Raw genomic sequence first — 21,273 nt, forward strand, 5'->3', positions numbered from 1 at the left:
CTGTGAGGGCAGATCTGCACCCCCCCCCCCCAATAGCTAGCAACCCAAAACAGTCCAGTGGAGCCTGAATGGTGGGTGTTGCCTTCTGACACACTTCCGGTGATGTCAGGGGGTGTGGCATATGCAAATAAGTTATGCTAATGATTTCCTGCACCTCTTTTTCTACGAAATGAGCCCTGAAATTAAGTGCTTAATTTGGTTTGTTTTGGACATTTTGGGAAGCCATTTTGAGTTCCTTAGGGTATAGAAGTGGCATACAAATGGCTAAATGAACCAACAGGGCAGATTTCACCTGAAAAATATTCAGGAAAATTTGCATAATCAAAGGCCATCATGAATACAGCCAGATCAAATTCCTTAGAAATTAAAGACTACTAAAATAAAACGGAAGCCCTAAACCATTTGTGGGTGTTGTTGCCATCCAGCCGCAGCCGACTTGAGCTGATCCCATGTGGGGTTTTCAAGGCAAGAGACGTTCGGAGGTGGCTTGCCATGGCCTGCCTCTGCATTCCTGTCATTGGAAGTCTCCCTTCCAAACACCAGTCAGGGCTGACCTAGCTTAGTTTCAGTGTTCTGACAAAATCAGGCTAGCCTGGCCTATCCATGTCAGCAGAATCAAACCAGACCCCACTAAAATCCACTTGTTGCTGCCCTAGGCCAGTGGTTTTCAAATGTCCTATCTTCAAAGAAGAAGAGATTGGATTTATACCCCACCCTTTACTACCTGAAGGAGTCTCAGAGTGGCCTACAATCTCCTTCCCTTCCCTCCCCACAGCATACACCAGGTGAGGTAGGTAGGGTTGAGAGAGCTCTCTCGAGAACTGCTCGTGAAAGAACAGCTCTGAAACAACTTGTAACTGACCCAAGGTCACACCAGCAGCTGCATGTGGAGGAGTGGGGACTCAAACCCGGTTCACCCACATTAGAGTCTGCACTCCTAACCCTTCCTGGGTATCTGCTGGGAGTGCCAGGCCAATGTTGCAGGACATCCATTATAGGGATGCCAGTCTCCAGGAGGGACCCAGGGATCCCCTGGAATTACACCTCACATCCAGACTACAGAGATCGGCCCCCATGGAGAAAATGGATACTTTGGAGGGTGGACTCTATGGCATTGTGCCTAGGGTTAACAGGACCCCCCTTGCCACTGGCAAGGGATTGGAGGGTTGCCAGATACAGGCTGAAAAACTCTGGAGATTTGGTGGTGGAGCCTGGGGAGGACTGTGACCTCAGCGGGGTACAATGCCACAGAGTCCACCCTCCCAAGCATCCATTTGCTCCAGAGGAACTGATCGCTGTAGTCTGGAGATGAGCTGTAATTCCAGGGGATCCCCAGAAGCCTGTCATCCCTAATTGCACAGTCCCTGTGCATTTTTAAAGCAAAGCTACTTTGGAAGACATGGTGTAGTAGTGGTGGACTCTAATCTGGAGAACTGGGTTCGATTCCCCACTCCTCCAGAGGAAGCCTGCTGGGTAACCTTGGGCCAGTCACAGTTCTCTCAGGACTCTCTCAGCCTCATCTTCCTTATAAAGTGCCTGGAGTGGGGAGAAGAAGGAAAGGTGATTGTAAGCTGCTTTGAGACCCTTTAGGGTACAGAAAAGTAGGGTATAAAAACCAACTCTTCTTCATTAGTTGGATTCCAGCTTGGCTCTTATACCCACATGAACAACATTCTGGGGGTCGGGGAGGGGCAAGTAAATCGGCCCTTGCACGGTCCTGGAATGTATTTGGTCCTGGAGTGCTGCATAAAGAATAGGGAACCACATAGGTTTCAAATAATGTGTTTTGTTGTTGTTCAGTCGCACAGTCGAGTCCGACTCTTCGCAACCCCATGGACCACATCACGCCAGGCCCCCGTCTTCCGCCATCCTCTGAAGTTTGCTTAATTTCATGTCCGTTGCCTCAATAACACTGTCTAACCATCTCATCCTTTGCCGTCCCCGTCTTCTTTGACCTTCAATCTTTCCCAGCATCAGGGTCTTCTCCAGTGAGTGCTCCCTTCTCATTTGGTGGCCAAAGTATTTGAGCTTCAGTTTCATTATCTGGCCTTCCAGGGAACAGTCAGGGTTGATTTCTTTGAGGATTGACTGATTTGATCTCCTTGCAGTCCAAGGGACTCTCAAGAGTCTCCTCCAGCACCATAGTTCAAAAGAATCTATTCTTCGGCGCTCGGCCTTCCTTATAGTCCAACTCTCACAGCCATACATGACTACTGGGAATACCATTGCTTTGACCATGCGGACTTTTGTTGGCAGGGTGATGTCTCTACTTTTTATCATGCTGTTTAGGTTCGCCATCACTTTCCTCCCAAGGAAATCTTTTAATTTCATGGCTGCTGTCACAGTCTGCGGTGATCTGGGATCCCAGGAACGTGAAGTCTGTCACTACTTCCACGACTTCCCCTTCTATTTGCCAAGGAGTGATGGTGTATACAGCAGGGGTCCCTAACTTTTTTGAGCTTGCAGGCACCTTTGGAATTCTGACACAGGGCGGTGGGCTGAGTCCCCCACAAAACGTCCGGGAACGTGGCTACGCATCACTCTTGACAATACTGTTCAACATTTCAGGCAGAAACGCTGCTTAACGGAACGCTTTTGTAATCTGCATGGACCAATCAGATCCAGTGGCCAATTGGCAGCCCTGCTAGGCAAAAGCTCAACCTAGCCCCGCCCTGCTTTCTAAAAACACTCGGCTGGTGCAGGAACAGTGTCAGCGGGAGCGATGGGGAACCCTGGTACATAGGCTCTGTAAGCATTAACACATTTTGATGTTGTCTGTAACATTACTATGTGACCCTTAATATCCCTCCGCTCTCAAAATCTAGTTTTGTTAATTTAAAATATTTTAGTCAGAGTCTCTTTCACGCATGGATGTGTGGATGGTTAGGATACAAGCCAGAATTCTCACAAACGTATGCTGCTGTTGAAGAGTTAAACAGCAAATACTTAATTTCAGCATGTTACATCTAACACAGGCCACAATCCTCCATACAAAATTCCATACATATCCGGGTTTTTGCTCCCGTGAATTAGAACGGCGACTCTTCTGGAGCTGAAGCAACTGACTTCCTGTCAGGAAAACATTTTGGGGTGTCAATTCGTTTTGGAACAATTTCTATCTGTGCTGGGTTAGCCGTTTCACATATCTTCCTTCCTTCGATGATAAGGCATTGCCGGCCATAGCTTCAAGCCTAACCATACTATATTTTTTTTAAATCTCCCTCTTCCTTTCTAATTCCACCCTAATTATAAAAGTTTTAAAATGTTTATTTTATGCTGAATTACCAAGAGATAAGAGGCCAAGGACTTAGTAACATTCGGATCCCTATCCTGCAGAAGGAAAAACTTAGGGAAGGATGAATTTATGTGCACCTATCAAACAACGGGGTTATCCATCTCTATCTTCACTAAAAAAGAAGAGATCGGATTTATACCCTGCCCTTCACTACCCGAAGGAGTCTCAGAGCAGATTACAATCTCCTTTCCCTTCCCCACAACAGACCCCTGTGAGGTAGGTGGGGCTGAGAGAGCTCTTTTGAGGACTGCCTGTGAGAGAACAGCTCTGAGAGAACTTCTGACTGAGCCAAGGTCACAGCAGCAGCTGCATGTGGAGGAGTGGGGAATCAAACCCGGTTCTCCCAGATTAGAGTCTGCGCTCTTAACCATTACACCAAAACAGGGCATTCAAGGACTAAGTGGTCCAAGGTACCTATCTTCCCTGTGTTACAGAAGCACCAACATTCTGAAAAGGGACTCCTGCAAATCGGTCTTTTAAATCAGGTGATACTGACACCCAAAAATACATGTATACTGCAGAATCTGGAAACAGTCAAAGATTTTAAGTGTGCCGGAATGGTTACTGGGAATTCTAATCCATTACAGGAAAGAAAACACACTCTTCTTGCTTGCGGATTTGGACTTCTAAAATCGAATTTTAATAACTGCTTTTTAACCTGCGGCAATACTACTTTTATCATTTCCCCTAGATAATAAAACAAAACAGAAGTAAATCCTAGCTGTTCCAATCTAGCTTCATAAATCGAACAAACGTATAGGAGGCTTTAATTATGCCACTGCCCCGTCTGCTGGAAGGCCACTCAGAGAAACCAGGAAGTGAACGCTGGCGTTACAGTGACGTCATAAAGCCAATTCAAGGATGCAACCATAAATCTGGCCCTCTTGATCAGGGCCGAGGAACTTCAGTATTTCTTCATGTAGCAAATCAACTCGTTTTAAGTGCCCCCTCCCCAATCTGGTTGTTCACTGTCCCAACTGCACAAGCACCCAATGTAAACACACCTACAACTGCATCACCTGAAACTCTGGACGTGAACTGGAATGTGTGTGTGAGTGGCCACCCAGGGGGATGGCTTGCTCACAGATTGTTACTGGAATGTACGTATGGCAATACCCTGCTTTTTAGACTGTACTGTCATATGTAAGTCTTCCACTCTCAGGACCTTTATTCGATTCTTATGCCTAGCTGGGCTACAACCAGAGTCAAGCCACTTCCATTATGCATTTCTGCACCATTATGCATTTCTGCATGCCAAAACGACAGCAGAAGCTGTTTCTTGGCCCAAACTGCAGCCATTCTCCATCTTTTCTTGCAGGGATAAAAATGGGAGGAGTGGAGGAGAGATAAGCCGCTTTGGGTCCCCAACGTGGTGCCCACGGGTGCCATGGCACCCATTGACACCTTTTCTAGCACCCACCAAGCGTTTTTAGAAAGTGGGTAGGGCTAGATGGGGCTTTGGCCCAGCAAGGCTTCTGATCGGCTACTGGAGGTGTTATTGGCTGCACAGATTTTTTAAAACGTCACTTTACCGCAACCCAAGGATCTTCAGTGTGTGAAGTGAAAAGGTAAGTAAAGAAATACCTGGGGATGTGGAACAAAATAGGCTGGCATCGCATTTCCTCTGATTTTTTTAATAAATGTTTTCCCCCCACACATCTTGTACAAAATAGCAGTTAGATTATCTTAATTAGCAAAAAAACAAAAATTAATCCATCAATCAATCACTGGGATGAACTCCATGGATCTGCTGCATGTGTGTGTGTTTCTCTCTCAAAAGGTCCCATGTAGCTTGTTCCGCATCTCTTCCACGTCTCTATGTTTGGCATGATTGAAGTCCACTTCCCGCGGCATCTCCTGAACCCCTGCTCACCTCATTGACTCTTCGGAGGCTTATAATGAGCTCGGCAGCGTTCATTAAATATCTAGGAAACCCAAGACAAAAAAGGGTGTGTGTGTTTGTCTTTAAATAAGCATTGTTAATATAAGTGACAAAATTTGCTGGGTATCTCACTCTGCAGACAAACTTAGTAATATGGTGGAAGAAAGTGCCGTCGAGACGCAGCTGGCTTATAGCGACCCCTGGTGGCAGTTTCAAGGCAAGAGACATCCAGAGGTGGTTTGCCATTGCCTGCCTCCACGTCCCGACCCTGGTATTCCTTGGAGGTCTCCCATCCAAATACTAGCTAAGGGCCGACCCTGCTTAGCTTCTGAGATCTGACGGGATCGGGCTATCCAGGTCAGGGCACTTACTAATATAATTCATTCATTCATTCAATTTATACCCCGCCCTCCCCGCCGAAGCAGGCTCAGGGTGGCTTACGTGAGAAGTAAAACACATAAATAGCAATTGTATGTGAGTAGCCAGCAATATATAGAGGTATATAGTATGTAATATATATACTAATATATAGTATAAAGAGGTATATACTACTATATTAGTATGTACATAGTTATATACTAATATACAGTAAATATCAGTTTGAATTGATAACACGCTCTGGAGAAACCTCTTGAATATACAGGAGAGGGAAAGTTCATGCTTATATGCTTCCCCACATTAAAAACCCCCAAACCTCCTTGTACATAACATGTACACACGCACATGCACACACATGCACAAAATACCCTCCTTCCTGGCTTGATAGCTTTCTGTAGGCAGTGGATTTTCAACATGGGGAAACTCCTCCGGCTGCAGTTTGAAGTGGGGGGATCCCAGGAAGATACTCCCTTGAGCGCTGGCCCTTAGGGGTCCCCAACATGGCACCGTGGAGTCCACGGTCACCTTTCCTGCCACCCGCCCAAGTGTTTTTGGAAAGCGGGTGGGGCCAGATGGGACTTTGGCCAGCAAGGCTTCTGACTGGCCGTGCAGATTTTAAAAACACATTGCTTTGGCAGTACCTCACTGCCACCACAACACAAGGATCTTCACCATGTGACTGTAGATAAGCCACGGCAGCCATTTTGTGGCTGGCTCTGGCTCCCACAGCATCTATTCTATGGCAGCCATTTTGTGGCTGCGCCCACCACGCTGGGTCACAGTTCCAAAGTTGCCTGTAGGCTCAAAAAGGCTGGGGACCTGTCAGGCTCTCTGTGAATTTTACAGCTCGCCTGCCATGGAGAGAAGGGTTCCCCTTTGACACCGTAGTGGAGCCAAATGTTAGCTGTTAGTTCTGGCGAGCTAATACTGTGGGGTGATTGGGTCCTGATCTTTATTACTTCTGCTTGAAACCACTATCTCTGTAACCTTCTTGTGCTCACCGTTAGTTCTAACAAGGACGTGTCCAGAATGGTATTTATCAACAATCTCAATAAAGCTAGCTTCCTACAGACTGGCTGATTTAACCAGGTTTCTGACAGGACCCTTTTAACATCCAGACTGCCTTGCAACTCTCATACCCTCTCCGTTCTGGCACAGGCTCCCTACAAAGACCTGAAAGTGCTATATATAGTTCTCCCTTCCTGATTTTAGAAGAAGAAGAGAAGAGATTGGATTTATACCCCGCCCTTCACTACCCGAAGGTGTCTCAGAGTGGCTTACAAACTCCTTTCCCTTCCCCTCCCCACGACAGACACCCTGTGAGGTGGGTGGGGCTGAGAGAGCTCTTGACAGAAACTGCTCTCTTTCAAGGACAGCTCTTGTCAGAACTACGGCTTGCCCAAGGTCATCCAGCAGCTGCAAGTGGAGGAGTGGGGAATCAAACCCAGTTCTCCCAGATTAGAGTCCGCGCACTTAACCACAACACCGAACTGGAGGGATTTGGCTCCCAACTCAGAAGAAGCCCTGGCGTGGCACCTTTCATTCAGCTGACGAGGTCAGCTCAGTCTGTGATATGCCCCTAAATCAGATGGGCTCACAAACAAAGGACAGACAGAAAATTGATTTCAAGCCGCTGACGTGCCGGCCAACCTAGAAGTCAGTCTCCACCCCTGCACCACAGACTTGTCGTAATCAAAAGAAGACTCTGGACAGGGCTCTGCGGAAAGGAACAGACATGGTTCTCAGTGGGCTTAGCCTCTGTCTAATACCTTTTCGTCTGCCTTCCTCTCACGGAGCTCACAGAGGGCCACACAGTTCTCCCTCCTGCCATTTTACCCTCACATCAGCCGAGTAAAGTAGGCTAGGCTAGGAGAGACTAAACTAAGGGCAGCCATGCAAACTGCATCCAAGTGGGGATTGTATCTGAGTGTTTCCACTGGCATCCTCTCTTCTGTTATTTCCAGTGCCAGATACATCAGTATTGTTCCGGGGAGTGAAGTCTGTGATCGCTTCTTGCTGCTGTGAGGTTCAGCTGTGTTTGACATTCTGATCATGTAGGCGCTCTTGTTCAATCCACTGCGTTATCCACTGTCTGGCAACACAGAGATATGTTCAAATAAAGGAGCGGGGGAGGGGGGGAGCGAGTCCGAGGGAGCATCTTGGCTGCCACAGAACGCCCGGCAGGATTTCTGTCTTCTTCCTGTTCAGAGGTGCGCTTCCAACCTAAGCAAAGCCACAACCTCTAGCCAAAGGGCTTTTATGCCTTACACTTGTGACCCATGTCCATTGCTAAACATTCAGCATGGCATTCAGAACTTACTCAGGAGGAGGTCTTTGTCTTTTTGTTTTTTCTTATACAATTATCATTTGCTTGTTTAAGCTGTTCGCTTATATTACGTTCTTCAGAAGTGAGCTGTGCCTCACGAAAGCTCCTCCCCTGCCACATATTTTGTTAGTCTTTCAGGTGCCGCTGGACTCTTGCTCTTTTCTACGGCTACAGACAAACCTAACATGGCTACCCATCTTGATCTATTACATTTAGGTGTTTTTGCAAGCAGCTTGGGTCCCATTTGGGGGGGGAGGGAAGAGGAGTCGTAAATCATCTAAAGAAACATTTTTTAAAAACCCCAGTTCAGCTCGCACTACTAGCATTTGGAAGCATCACATTCGCACAGTGCCGCAACACACAAACATGCACCCGGAACCGGAGCCGCCAGTGCTCCGTACCTTCCAGCTTCTGTCGTTTACCACTTCTTCAACGTTCAGCTCTGACTGCATTAATTTCAACTGCGGGAGAGAGAAAAGAAATGCTCTGCTTTGAATCAACCAGTGGAAGCCCCTGTTAAGAGTGGCCGCTTTGCCCACTGCTCTCGTGAGTTTGGCCGCTGTTTTCTCCCGACGTCACATGCTTGGGGAAACCAGAAGGACTTCTGGGGGGGCAAGTCAGGCACTGCTCTTCTTCTGCTCCTTTGCCACACGCCGAATTCAGTCCAATGACTTCTCGGCTCCTTCCTGATACCTATGCAGTATTCTAAAGGGTGGGTCCCCAACGTGGTGCCCGCGGGCGCCAAGGCACCCATCAATACCTTTTCTAGCACCAAGTGTTTTTAGAAACTAGGTGGAGCCATGTGGGGTGCCTGTCCGGCAGAGTTGTTAATTGGGCACTGGAGATCCAATAGACTGTGCAGTTCAAAACAGCATTGTTCTAGCAGCAGCGACTGCCACAGTGCTGCTTTTATTCTCTCTCACTCCTCTTTCCCAATGTGTTTTTTTTTAATTGCCCTTCTTCTTGGGCTTCCCGTATGTGTGTGACTCTGCCATTTTGTCGTTGTGCCAACCATGTGTCAGAATCCCCGAAGGTGCCCACGGGCTCAAACAGGTTGGGGACCCCTGTTCTAATGGGCACCCTCCTACATAACGCTGCCCAGAGTTCTAGTAACTAATTTCTCTAAGGCAGCACACAGGCCAGGCAGGCTTGGATCCTACACAACACAGGCCAGGCAGGGAAAAGAGACATGGAGACAGCCCCATGGAACAGAGGAGGATAACTGAGAGGCTGGGGGTAACAGGAGGTGTTCCAGACGGCCTATAAAAATTGGGGCCGAGGGGTAACTCTTTATGCCATTTTGCCAAGAATGAGGAGAGGAAGACGAGAAGAAGAAGTGGAGATTCGATTTACACCCCACCCTTCACACAGAGTCTCAGAGCAGCTCACAAACTCCTTTCCCTTCCCCTCCCCACAACAGACACCCTGTGAGGTAGGTGGGGCTGAGAGAGCTCTTTCCAGAACTGTCCATGACAGAACAGCTCTGGCAGAACTATGCCTTGCCCAAGGTCATCCAGCAGCTGCAAGTGGAGGAGTGGGGAATCAAACCCAGTTGTCCCAGATTAGAGTCCACTCTCTTAACCACTACACCAAGCTGGAAGGGGTGTCGGTGCTGAAATGTAGAGTAATAAAAGTTCAATGAACCAGCCTGAAAAGAAATCCTTTGTGTGTCTTGCGAAGGGGATTTTCCCCCTTGTACCTTGAGAGTATCAAAAATGTTCACTTGGGGAAATTTGGAAGTTAGATATTTAAGTGTCTATGACCAAGCATTTGTCAAAATTGGGGAATGGCAGGAATCTTCCTGTCTGGTCGTTGAGATAGCTGGGAAAGTGCTGGAACTGGCCTGTTGGTTACTGGAAATCTGGGTTGTTAGTTAAGATCAAATTATCTGGGAAGGGGCTCCGAGGTCCTTGAGAGAAATAGCCCTCAAATGAAGCCCTCTCAGGGTAGATATTTGCGTGATTCATAAGAGGAGCTGCCCTACGTCCCTTCCTTGGCACTACTTACTCGATTTTTTATATTAGTTTAATTCAGGCTCCTTCTATCAATCCTAGGCCCATAGGTATACATGCAAAAATGAGGAGTTTCTGGGGGGGGGGGCAAGGGCCTTGGGGGCATCAACTGAAAGCCACAAATGGCGAGATGAAGCAATCTTTCTGCAGGCTTTAAACAGACGTTTTAGTCCACTTTTTATTAGTTTATGATCCTCATCCTATATCTAAACTATCTGAGGTATTTACGACCTGGTGTTATTGCTGCTGTTATAGTTTTATGCTGCTGAGGCATTAGTGGTTTTACTGCTGTCGATGCTGACTGCAGACAGAGATGGCTTCATTGCTAGATGGGCTGGTTTAAATAGGAAATGGCAAGTGAGGGAAATGATGGAGTCCACCAGTTATCTTCAAGAATGCCAAATGATAAATAAACTACCCTAGGATCCATCTTTGCCCAATGCTGAACTCACATGGAGCTGCCTTATACTGATTCAAGACAACTGATCCTTCGAGCTCAGTACTGTCTACTCAGACTGGCAGCGGCTCTCCAGGGTCTGAAGCAGAGGTCCTGCACACCACCTGTTACCTGATCCTTTTAAGTGGAGATGATGGCGACTGAACCTGGGACATTCTGCATGCAAAGCACAGGCCCCTGGCCCAAGGAATTATGGTCTCATGTTAACCCTTAGGCACTACTTGGTATTCATTTTTCTTTGTAACAGTCGCTGGTGAGTTCTACATGTAGCATTCAAAAATAAAGCCACAGAACCCTTCTACTCACTTTTGTCTGCTCTTTCCTGAGCGTCTTTAATAAGGCTATGTCCTCCAGAGACGTCTTCCTCTCTTCCTGGAGATTTTTTACTATGTTAGAGGCTTGAGCAATGCAACTTTTGATAAGTTTTTCTCTACTCGCGTGAGCCTCCGTCAGCTAAATAAACAGCGAGGGGGAGAAAAATCACAAACAAGTGATGCAAGCATCCTGGTTAAAATAGAGAACTAAATAGGTGAAGGCCACATTTGCCAAGGGCACGGGAATGACAGCTTTCCGCAAAGACATCATGAATAAAGTGCAAGCCTCCTGACTCTGCACCGGTTTCCTCTCCCTTCCTGCTCACAGATGCAAGCAAGTAGATCCACCGCTTTACTCTCATGCAGTGATACCAGGCTAGCCCTCCAGGACATCCAGGAATGCAAAGGAGAGGTGCGCAAGAGCACAGAACAAGGACAAAAATGGACAGTGAAGATGCTAAAGCCAGCCCCTTACATGCTATTGCCCATTACAAAAACACACATGCAAAGGACGGAAAGTCCACTAAAATACTTACAGACTCATAAAGTTCCTTACAGGTTTGGCTAGCGTCAACTTTTCCCTCAAAAGAAGTAGTTGGAACAGTCGTGTTTAACTCATGGACTATCCTGTCGTCAATTGTTCTCATCACCCTGAGCAACTCCTACAGGGACGGGGAAAAGATATTGATTCTAAAATGAGAATCTATATGAAATAAGAGAGAAAAACCTGCACAGCTAAGTATTTCCAAGACTTGAATAACAAGTGTTATTTTAGCACACTAAGTTTAACCTTCACTGAATCGTGACATAAACCAAACTAGGGTCTTGAAAGAGAAAAATTAGTTAGGAAGCCATTTGCAATTTCAGTATTTAAAGTCATAGCAACGTGTTTCAGACCGAAACGTGACCAGTAAAAAGCGGAGAGACAGAGACCTTTGACCAATGGATCAGTCAAATATTTAAAATATGAACATAAAGAGAGCAACAATAAACTAGAAAGAGAATCACAATAATTACAGAAACAAACGGGGTTGGATCTGGCCAACTCTTGGTACAGAATGCATGAATTCCCCCTGTATTAGCCCCACAAAATATTATTTCTGGAACTGGAGGATCCACGTGGACAAACCGCTACATGGGTTGGGGGATGCAGTGAAGAGCAAGAAGAGGGTACAGCAACTGCCCTCTCATGTGCTGGTGGAAGTGACAGGAGGAGCCATTCCACCCTTCCCCTCCTTTCCATAAGCTGTACAGCTGTTTTTGTTCATGGGTAATATTGAGCTGTGGTGGCTCAAGTGGTTAAGACGCTGAACGTCAGGCTGTGGAAGGTCGGTAGTTCAGCAGTTCGAGACCCGAGTGTGCTGCATGACGGAGTGAGCTCCCGTCTCTAGTTCCAGCTCCTGCCAACCTAGCAGTTCGAAAGCAAGAAATGGCAAGTAGATAAATAGGTACCACTTCGGTGGGAAGGGAACAGCGTTCCGTGCGCCTTGGTGTTTAGTCATGCCGGCCACATGACCACGGAAACGTCTTTGGACAGCGCTGGCTCTTTGGCTTTGAAACGGAGATGAGCACTGCAACCCAAGAGTCGGACTCGACTGGCTTCCGAGCAAGGGAACCTTCACCTTTACTAATATTTCTGGAGGTCTAAAGGAACCATGGGAGAAATCCACACCCACCGGTGCATTCCACTGGGTTGGATCCACTGCATGGGTGATCTTAGACAGTCCTGATTTTTGGGATCTTCATCATGCTCACCAAGAGCAGCTGTGGCGTGGCAGAGGCTGCTTTGTTGGAGGCATGGCCGAGAGCGAGCTGACACTGACTGCGGCTAGCTTACCTGTATAGAACCATACAGGCCTCAGTCTCTTTTGGTATACCCTCGTACCAAAGGATACCAGTCACCCTTACAGTCCCTCATATTAAAGACTGAAGCAATGGAGTGTGCATGCGTGTTTGTGCTCTCACACCACGTGCCTGTGCATGACACAATCAACACAGCTTCCTTTCCTATGTCAAATTTTTGCCAGTGGGCAATTCCAGATCTGTTTTCTGCAGCGACTGCATCCTCCTGAACTCCCATGCCCTCGGCTGCTGTTTAAACACGTCTGGGCATGCAACACATGACCAGTCCAAAAGCCACAGCTAAACAGGGCAGGTGAAAGGGCAGAAGCTTTGTGGAGGCAGCCGTCAGGCTTGCTTGTCAATGAAGAAGGAGTAGGCAACCCTGAATCTTACAAGAGCTGCAGTACAAGGAACGAAAAGGCCAATGGACTAAGAAGTGGGGGACTGCCCTAAGTAACAGAGCTGCCGCAGAGAAGTTTCACTGATGAATGATTTAATGCATTAAATTACAGTCCCACCTAATTCACGTCTTTCCTGCTTGTGGGACAACCCCCTTTCTTTCACTTGCAACTATGAATGTGCCATCACAGAAAAAACTTTCCATCTAATTGGTGCCCCCTTAGCGCGTCCACTCAGTGAAGCAAGTTCACACCGAGTTGTGTGCCACTGGGAAAATAAAACAAGGAGTCCACTAGCACCATACTCTTTTGTGAGTCGGAGACCATGTCATCCTACGCGCCTGATGAAATAAGCTGAGTACGAAAGCTTATTCCAAGTTCAAGTTTGCTTTTATTGGCATAAATTGTTGATACAGATTATACAATTTAAGAGTGGATTAAAAACACACCTATAAAAATACTACGTTTCTAGATCGCACAATTTAGGAGCAGATTAAAACACACCTAAGAAACAAGTTTTGTTAGTCTTTAGAGGTACCACTGGACTGCTGGTTTATTTTACTGCAACTGGCTAATGTGGCTAATCCTCTGGAATGTGACTGGGAATTAAGCTGTCAAGCAGTGTGAATGCTTGTGCAAAGAAAGACCAACCCAAATACACTTTTTTAAAAATCCCAAACTATTCAGGGGATTAACAGGAAAACCCCTTGCATAAAGAAAACGATATTCAACAAGCCCAAGCAGTGACAGTGGTTTTGCTCACTGTGCTCAGCAACATCTTCTAGAAACTCACTTCAGCCATGACCTTAACAGTAGCCCTAAACGCACCATCTTTTTTCAGGCTCAGCCACCCCAGTCCAAGAATTTCACTCACAACATGGGATTCTACTACCAATCTACCTTACAGGACTCTTGTAAGGAATGCAACAAGATCATGTTACTTCATATACAAGAAGTGTGACACATACACAGCGTTTATCATAAATAACAAGCTGGGGGCTTACAAAGAATTGTGAGGGTGGAAGGGACAAGTTTAGAAAAACCATTTCTCATTCTTCAAAATCTCAGCCTCTTGCTTTCTGGGTCTTTTGTTGTTGTTCAGTCGCACAGTCGAGTCCGACTCTTTGCGACCCCATGGACCAAATCACTTCAGGCCTTCCTGTCTTCCGCCGTCCTCTGAAGTTTGCTCAATTTCATGTTCGTTGCATCGATGACACTGTCTAACCTTCTCATCCTTTGCCGTCCCTTTCTTCTTTGACCTTCAATCTTTCCCAGCATCAGGGTCTTCTCCAGTGAGTGCTACCTTCTCATTTGGTGGCCAAAGTATTTGAGCTTCAGTTTCATTATCTGGCCTTCCAGGGAACAGTCAGGGTTGATTTCTTTTAGGATTGACTGATTTGATCTTCTTGCAGTCCAAGGGACTCTCAAGAGTCTTCTCCAGCACCATAGAGTCTTCTCCAGCACCATTTTTTCTACGAGATTTCTGACCACAGTAGTAGATACAATGGTCTTCCTAAGATATCGATGTTCAGTCTTGCCATCTCATTTTTGACCACGTCAAGCTTACCTTGATTCATAGATCTTAAATTCCAGGTTCCTATGCAGTATTGTTCTTTGCAGCATCGGACTTTCCTTTCACCATCAGACACATCCACAACTGAGCGTCCTTTCGGCTTTGGCCCAGCCGCTTCACTCTTTCTGGGGTTACTTGTACTTGCCCTCTGCTCTTCCCCAGTAGCATATTGGACACCTTCCGACCTGAGGGGCTCATCTTCCGGCGTCATATCTTTTAGCCTTTTGATACTGTCCATGGGGTTTCCTTGGCAAAAATACTGGAGTCGGTTGTCATTTCCTTCTCCAGTGGACCACACTTGGTCTGAGTTTTCTGCTGTGGCCTGTCCGTCTTGGGTGGCCCTCCACGGCATAGCCCACAGCCTCATTCTGGGTCTGGAGAAGGCTAATATTTCCAAACCTATCCCCTTTCCTTTAACATTCAGTCGCTGTCATCAGACTTTGGAGGAGAAGGAGAGAGGGAAGAAGTTGGCTCGTTTCCCAGTGACTCTACCAAGTCACATTTTTAAAATTTACTTTATTTATATCCCGCCTTTCTGCCCAATGGGGGCCTGTAGTGCCATTATGGAAACACCCCTTGAGGAGTAGTAGAGAATGTTGTTTTCTGGGAACATTATCTGAGCTTACAGCCCGTTGGCAGCTAGGTTCCATCAAAGTGGCTGCAGGATCAATTCCCTTCCTAACATGGGGATGTCAGGTGCCAGCACTAGGACCTGGCTTAACATGCCTGCCAGATGACACCCATGCTAGGAGGCTGCACCTAAGCAGTATATAAGGAGGAAGAGGCAACAGAGGACCTGGAGCTGTTGGAAATGGTTACTTACTGCAAGAGACTCCAGTGCCTAGAGGGCTATGATGAGCCTTCTTTATGTATATTTGTGGTTTGTTTTATTTTTTGCAACTAGAGTATATTTATGTTACCAGAGTACCTTGCCTTGTTGAGCTTCTGACCACCCAAATCCATTTGAAAGAACCCTTGCCTCAGGCAAGAAAATAGCCTCTGACACCACAGACCCAAAGCTGCTTATGTCATTCTCCTCTTCTTGGTTTTGTCATCACAATAACCCTGTGAGGTAGGTTAGGCTAAGACTGTGTGACTGGCCCAAGGTCACCCAGCAAGCTTTTATGGCAGAGAGGGGATTTGAACCTGGGTTCCCCTGAGCTTAATGTGACACCACTGAGTTCCCCACCCATGGACCCCCAGTAGGTGGGAAGCCCCTTCCACATATATGGGTGGCCCCAGTGGATGGCATTCAAGGGCCAGCCAACTTAGTATTATCAGATATGAATGTTTACAGAGTCCTCTTAGGAACTAACTATTTCTACCCTCTCCCCCCACTGTTAAAAGTACTGTTAAAAGTAAAGTAAATCGAGGGACTAAAATTGTATTACATGCCATGTGGGTTTGGGGTATTTTTAGAATTGCACTTTAGATTTATTTATGATTTTATTATATGTTTTATGATTTTATATGTGTTTCATGGAAGCAGTGAGAGACTTCACGTTCCTGGGATCCAAGATTACTGCAGACGGTGACTGCAACCATGAAATTAAAAGACGCCTGCTCCTTGGGAGGAAAGCAATGGCGAACCTAGAAAGCATAATAAAAAGCAGAGACATCACCCTGCCAACAAAAGTCCGTATGGTCAAAGCAATGGTATTCCCAGTAGTCAATATATGGCTGCGAGAGTTGGACTATTAAGGAAGGCCGAGCGCTGAAGAATAGATTCTTTTGAACTATGGTGCTGGAGAAGACTCTTGAGAGTCCCTTGGACTGCAAGAAGATCAAATCAGTCAATCCTGAAAGAAATCAACCCTGACTGTTCCCTGGAAGACCAGATAATGAAGCTGAAGCTCAAATACTTTGGCCACCAAATGAGAAGGGAGCACTCACTGGAGAAGACCCTGATGCTGGGAAAGATTGAAGGTCAAAGAAGACGGGGACGGCAAAGGATGAGATGGTTAGACAGTGTCATCGATGCAACGAACATGAAGTTGAGCAAACTCCAGAGCACGACAGAAGACAGGGGGGCATGGCATAATGTGGTCGCGAAGAGTCGGACTTGGCTGTGCGACTGAACAACAACAACATGTGTTTTACAGGATTTTGTTGTACACTGCCCTAAGCCTGCTTGCGGGGAGGGCGATATAAAAGTCTAGGGGGACCCAGGTTTGAACCCCCACTCTGCCAGGGAAGTTTGCTGGCCGAACTTGAACCAGGCACACGCACTCAAACCTATCCTAGTACCTCCCAAGGTTGTTATGAGGATAAAACGGAGATGAGAGATCGATGTAAGGCGCCTCGTTTCCCCCACTGGAGACAGTAACAGAATGTCAATGAAATGAAAGAAAGAAAGAAGCAGGGCGATATTACTCCCATATATTCATTCATCATTCATTTTCTCCTTGGCTCGAGGTGGGGGCTGCCGGGAGACTAAGAATTAAGAGAGAAACTCTTGCGAAGGAGGAAGGAAAGCGGGAGGAAGGGGGAAGCAGCGCTCCGGCTCCCGCCCTTCCCCGAGAGGCCGGTGGGGGCAGGCGCTGCTCGGGGCGGGCGAGAGCGAGCGATGGAGAGGCGGCTCTGCTCCCTCCCGTGACCTCCAGCCTGAGGGGGAAGAAGAAACGGGGGCCGCTGAGGGCAGCTCCGGCCCCTGGCAGCACAGCCCCCCCCCAGCGAGAGGAAAGGCCGCCCGCAGGCCGCGCCGGTTTCCCGCTCTCGTACCTGGAATTCGCCAAAATCCTCACAGTTCAGGTGCGTCGTGGGCGCCGCCATGTTGGCGAGGCCGGAGAGTGTCCCCCAATCAGGAGGCGCGACAGGTCGGAAGCCCCGCCTACCCGGAAGTCGGATTAAGGGGAGAAGGGCGGGGCTGCTCCTGTCCCCCTGAGGCCGAGATGGGGGAGCGGAACATCCGGAAGGAGAAGGTGGCGTGTTAAGGCGGGGCCTGGCCAAGGGGGCGGAGCGAAGCTGTTTAAGGACGTGTGCACGAGCACGGCTTCCGTCTGTCCCCCCCCCCATAATAAACTAATAATAATAATATTCATACTATTATTGCTGTTGTAGTAATTGTACAATTATTATTATTTATGCGATTTTTGCTGTTGTACTAACTATAAATGTAAATTTTGAAATTTTGTTTTAAGTGTGAACTCTGTAAATGTTTTTTTTTAATTGATGCACATCACCCTGAGGGCGGTTTTAAAATATAATTTAATAAATAACGTATTTCACACATGCCCTGGTCTGGATATTTTATGTATTTATTAGTTACATTTATATCCCGCCCTTCCCAAAAAGTGCATGAACAATTAAAACCAGGTTATAAAACTTAATTCTTAAAACAGCTAAAACCATTAAACAATTAAAAGAGGGTGAATTAAATATAACGGGTCAGACCCCCCATAAGCTGGACTGATGGTGACTGTAGTCACACCAAGCTCATATAATACCAGGACTCTGCATGGGGCAAATGCCCGGGTTAGCCAATTTCCTCAGAATCTAAGCAGGGTCAGTATTTGGATGGGAGACCACCAGGGAAGTCCAGAGGCCGACAGTGGCATACCACCTCTGGAGGGCTCTTGCCTTGAAAAACCCTATGGGGTTGCCTTAGATCCACTATGACTTGAAGGCACTTTCCACCATCAGGAGAGTCTTCAGTATATTTGTATCCTGCCATTCCTCTGAGGGACTCGAGGTGGCATACATGACGCTCCCTGTATCTCCACGACAATCCTGTGCGGCTGAGTTACTGGCCCCAAGTTTCAAGGAACAGCAAGGATTTGAGCTGGGCACCCCTTGGATCCTAACCTCTGTGCTACAGGTGGCACAGGATCACCGGAATGCTGAGGTGGAAGGTTCCATTTTTGGAATGCTCAGTTTTTAAAATGATTCAGGTGGGTCGCCGTGTTGGTCTGAAGCAGCAGAACAAAGTCTTGAGTTCGGTGACACCTTTAAGGCCAACAAAGTTTTATTCAAGGTATGAGCTTTCGCGTGCAAGCACACTTCCTCAGGTATCTGGACTCAAACTTTGTTCTTTTTTAAATCAAAAGTTACCTCCAAATAGAAAATCAGAGACGGCAGCGGCTTTCTCTTTGCTTGCTCCCTGCCACACTCGATCTCTCTGTGCAGATAATCAAAATCTCCTCTGCACGATAAAATGCGAGATGGCATTGGCAGTCAGAAGGGGCGTAGCACAGGCACAAGCTTACTACCACAGTGAGAAGCAGCCCAAAGGCTTGAAGGGGGGGAAGGTGAGGCAGGGTCTTGGATGACCCAGCTTCAAATCCTGACTCTGCCATGGAAGCTCGCTGGGAGACCTTGGGCCTATCACTCTCAGCCTAACCTACCTCACAGGGTTGTTGTGAGAATAAAATGGAAAGGAAAACAATATAAACCACTTCAGGTCCCCGCTGGGGAGAAAAGTGGCCTTGTGCAAGAGGCAAGGGGGTTCTTTCTGCTGGATTAGGGTGGTCAAAGGCGGAGGTGCTGTGGTAGCACGAATGTAATTTCAGGAAACACAAACCAGCCACACAGAAGGTTCCTCACATTCCTATACTTGCTGGGGACTTCTTAGCCCCAGTTTCCATCAGTTCCAGGTCTCCAACAAAACCCATTTGCTACTCTTTCCTCTTCCTCTTTTGTAGCTTGCTTAGGTGCATGTCACCTGGCGGGCGTGCTGCGTCTAGCGCTTGCACCTGACACTCCCTCATTAGGAAGGCTGAGGTCTAGGAGGAAGAGATCCTACAACCACTTGGATGGAACCTAGCTGCCAATGTGCTCCAAGCTCAGATAAGATTTCCTAACACCACCGCTGCCTACTCCTCCCCGAGGGGTTTTTCAGAAATGTCGCTACAGCAAGGCTGCAAATGAAGTAAATAAATAATTATGGTGAGGCTGGAAAAGCAAAGCACTTCTCGGCGTGACTCGGCACAGGCTCAGGTTTTGTTATGAACTGTGCTGCATCCTGGTACTTACTTAGGTGATGCACCAGAATTCCATTGTCCTTGAGGATACTGTGCAGAAGGACACTGGACTGCTTTGCAGGGGGCGCATCTCAGTTCAGACAAGATGGTGCCGGAGCGTACAGTCCCATGGTTGAGTCCTTCAGCCTGAGCGGTGTCACTTTTAAACTGAGCCGGCACAATAAGGTCAACCATGGGAATGGAAGAGGAGAAAGAGCAGAAGGCCATTGGGAAAGCCTCCAGGGTCTGGCTTATGGTAGCTTCTTAGCCTATGATCGGAATGGCTTTATTGCGCATCTGCAGATCCACAAGTGGTGGGAGTCCGAGGCCAGCCAGATGCAGCACAGTAAATGAACAGATGGTACAACAGAGCCAGTGCGGTGCAGTGGTTAAGAGCGACAGACTCTAATCTGGAGAACTGGGTTCGATTCCCAGCTCCTTCACATGAAGCCAGCTGGGTAACCTTGGGTCAGTCACAGCTCTCTCAGAGCTCTCTCAGCCCACCTCTACGTCTAGCTCGCCACTTAGTGGTGCATAACACTAAAGAGCTATAACTTCTGGCTGCCAGGCAATCTTTGGATCTCCTGGCTATACTACACACACTGTTATATAACACTGAAAAGCTAGACCTTCTGGCTGCCAGGCAATCTTTGGATCTCCTGGCTATATGGCACACTGCCATAACACTAAAGAGCTAGAACTTGAATCTGCCAGGCAATCTTAGGATCTCCTGTCTATAGTGCACACACTGCCATAACACTAAAGAGCTAGAACTTGAATCTGCCAGGCAATCTTAGGATCTCCTGGCTGCCATATGATGACAATAATAACAACTAAAAACTGAATGGGTGTGGGAGGCTGCTGAACTATTTTTTGAATGCCCCTATGGGCACTCAAGTACTCCCTGCTCCAACAACTAGAGCTAGAGTTGCCAGGTCCCTCCTAGCCACCAGCAGGGCATAGGGAGGGGTAGGGTTGTAAGATCCAGGCTGGAAAACTCCTAGGGCAGTGATGGCGAACCTTTTAGAGACCGAGTGCCCAAACTGCGACCCAAAACCCACTTGTTTATCGCAAAGTGCCAACATGGCAATTTAACCTGAATACTGAGGTTTTACTTTAGAAAAAACAACTCATACATTAACTTAAGATGATCCAAACAAAGTAAGGAAAGCGATCCCAAATGCTTTCATTTACTTAAAATGATTTGGCAGAGAATTCAACACTTTAATAATGGTCTGGGCCTGGCTGGGGCGATGGCATGCGTGCCCACAGAGACGGCTCTGAGTGCCACCTCTGGCACCCGTGCCATAGGTTCACCACCAGTGTAGGGGCTGGAGCCTGGGGAGGACAGGGACCTCAATGGGGTATCACACCCAGGGGCGGATGAAGGCTCAGGGATGCGGATGCCCTAAGCACTGACCAATCTTGGTGCCCCCCTCCTTTCCACACTGACCCAGTCCATTTTAGTGGTCCACCTGTCTGACCAGATACACAATGCAGGTTGCAGCAATACAAAAACGTATTCATAGGACAACACAATAGACTGTACAAACGAAGCTTTTCACCCTTTCCCCAACTGTGTGGGCCCCCTTTGGTGCCCTAAGCACGGGCTTAGTCTGCGGAAGGGTTAATCTGCCCCTGCACGCACCGACCCCCCTGCTGCAGCAACGAGAGGGTCGCCGTCTTCTGGCCCCAGCGCGGTCAAGGGGCCCCCGAAAGACCAGCCCCGTCCCGGCAGGGGACCAGGCCACAGCCCGGCTAGAGCCATGCCGGTGCCCCCGCCGCCTCAGCTCCGCCCTCCGAGGGGAGAAGGCCGCCCCGACAGGCCGCCCCCTTCC

At 47.7% G+C, this 21,273-nt stretch overlaps 1 protein-coding gene across 1 annotated transcript; it reads right to left on the reverse strand.

The window, feature by feature from the left end:
• Positions 1-4,923: 4,923 nt before the first annotated feature.
• CCDC58 (coiled-coil domain containing 58) lies at positions 4,924-17,299 on the reverse strand. Its single transcript, XM_015427401.1, has 5 exons — positions 17,199-17,299; positions 11,201-11,326; positions 10,657-10,803; positions 8,283-8,342; positions 4,924-5,220 (listed from the first exon to the last, which is right to left on the reverse strand). Exons 1-5 carry the CDS (start codon positions 17,247-17,249, stop codon positions 5,170-5,172), a joined length of 435 nt encoding a protein of 144 aa, XP_015282887.1. The 5' UTR covers positions 17,250-17,299; the 3' UTR covers positions 4,924-5,169.
• Positions 17,300-21,273: the final 3,974 nt, after the last annotated feature.

This window comes from Gekko japonicus, unplaced genomic scaffold (genome assembly GCF_001447785.1).
Source record: "Gekko japonicus isolate JY-2015 unplaced genomic scaffold, Gekko_japonicus_V1.1 scaffold2306, whole genome shotgun sequence".
Lineage (NCBI taxonomy): Eukaryota > Metazoa > Chordata > Lepidosauria > Squamata > Gekkonidae > Gekko > Gekko japonicus.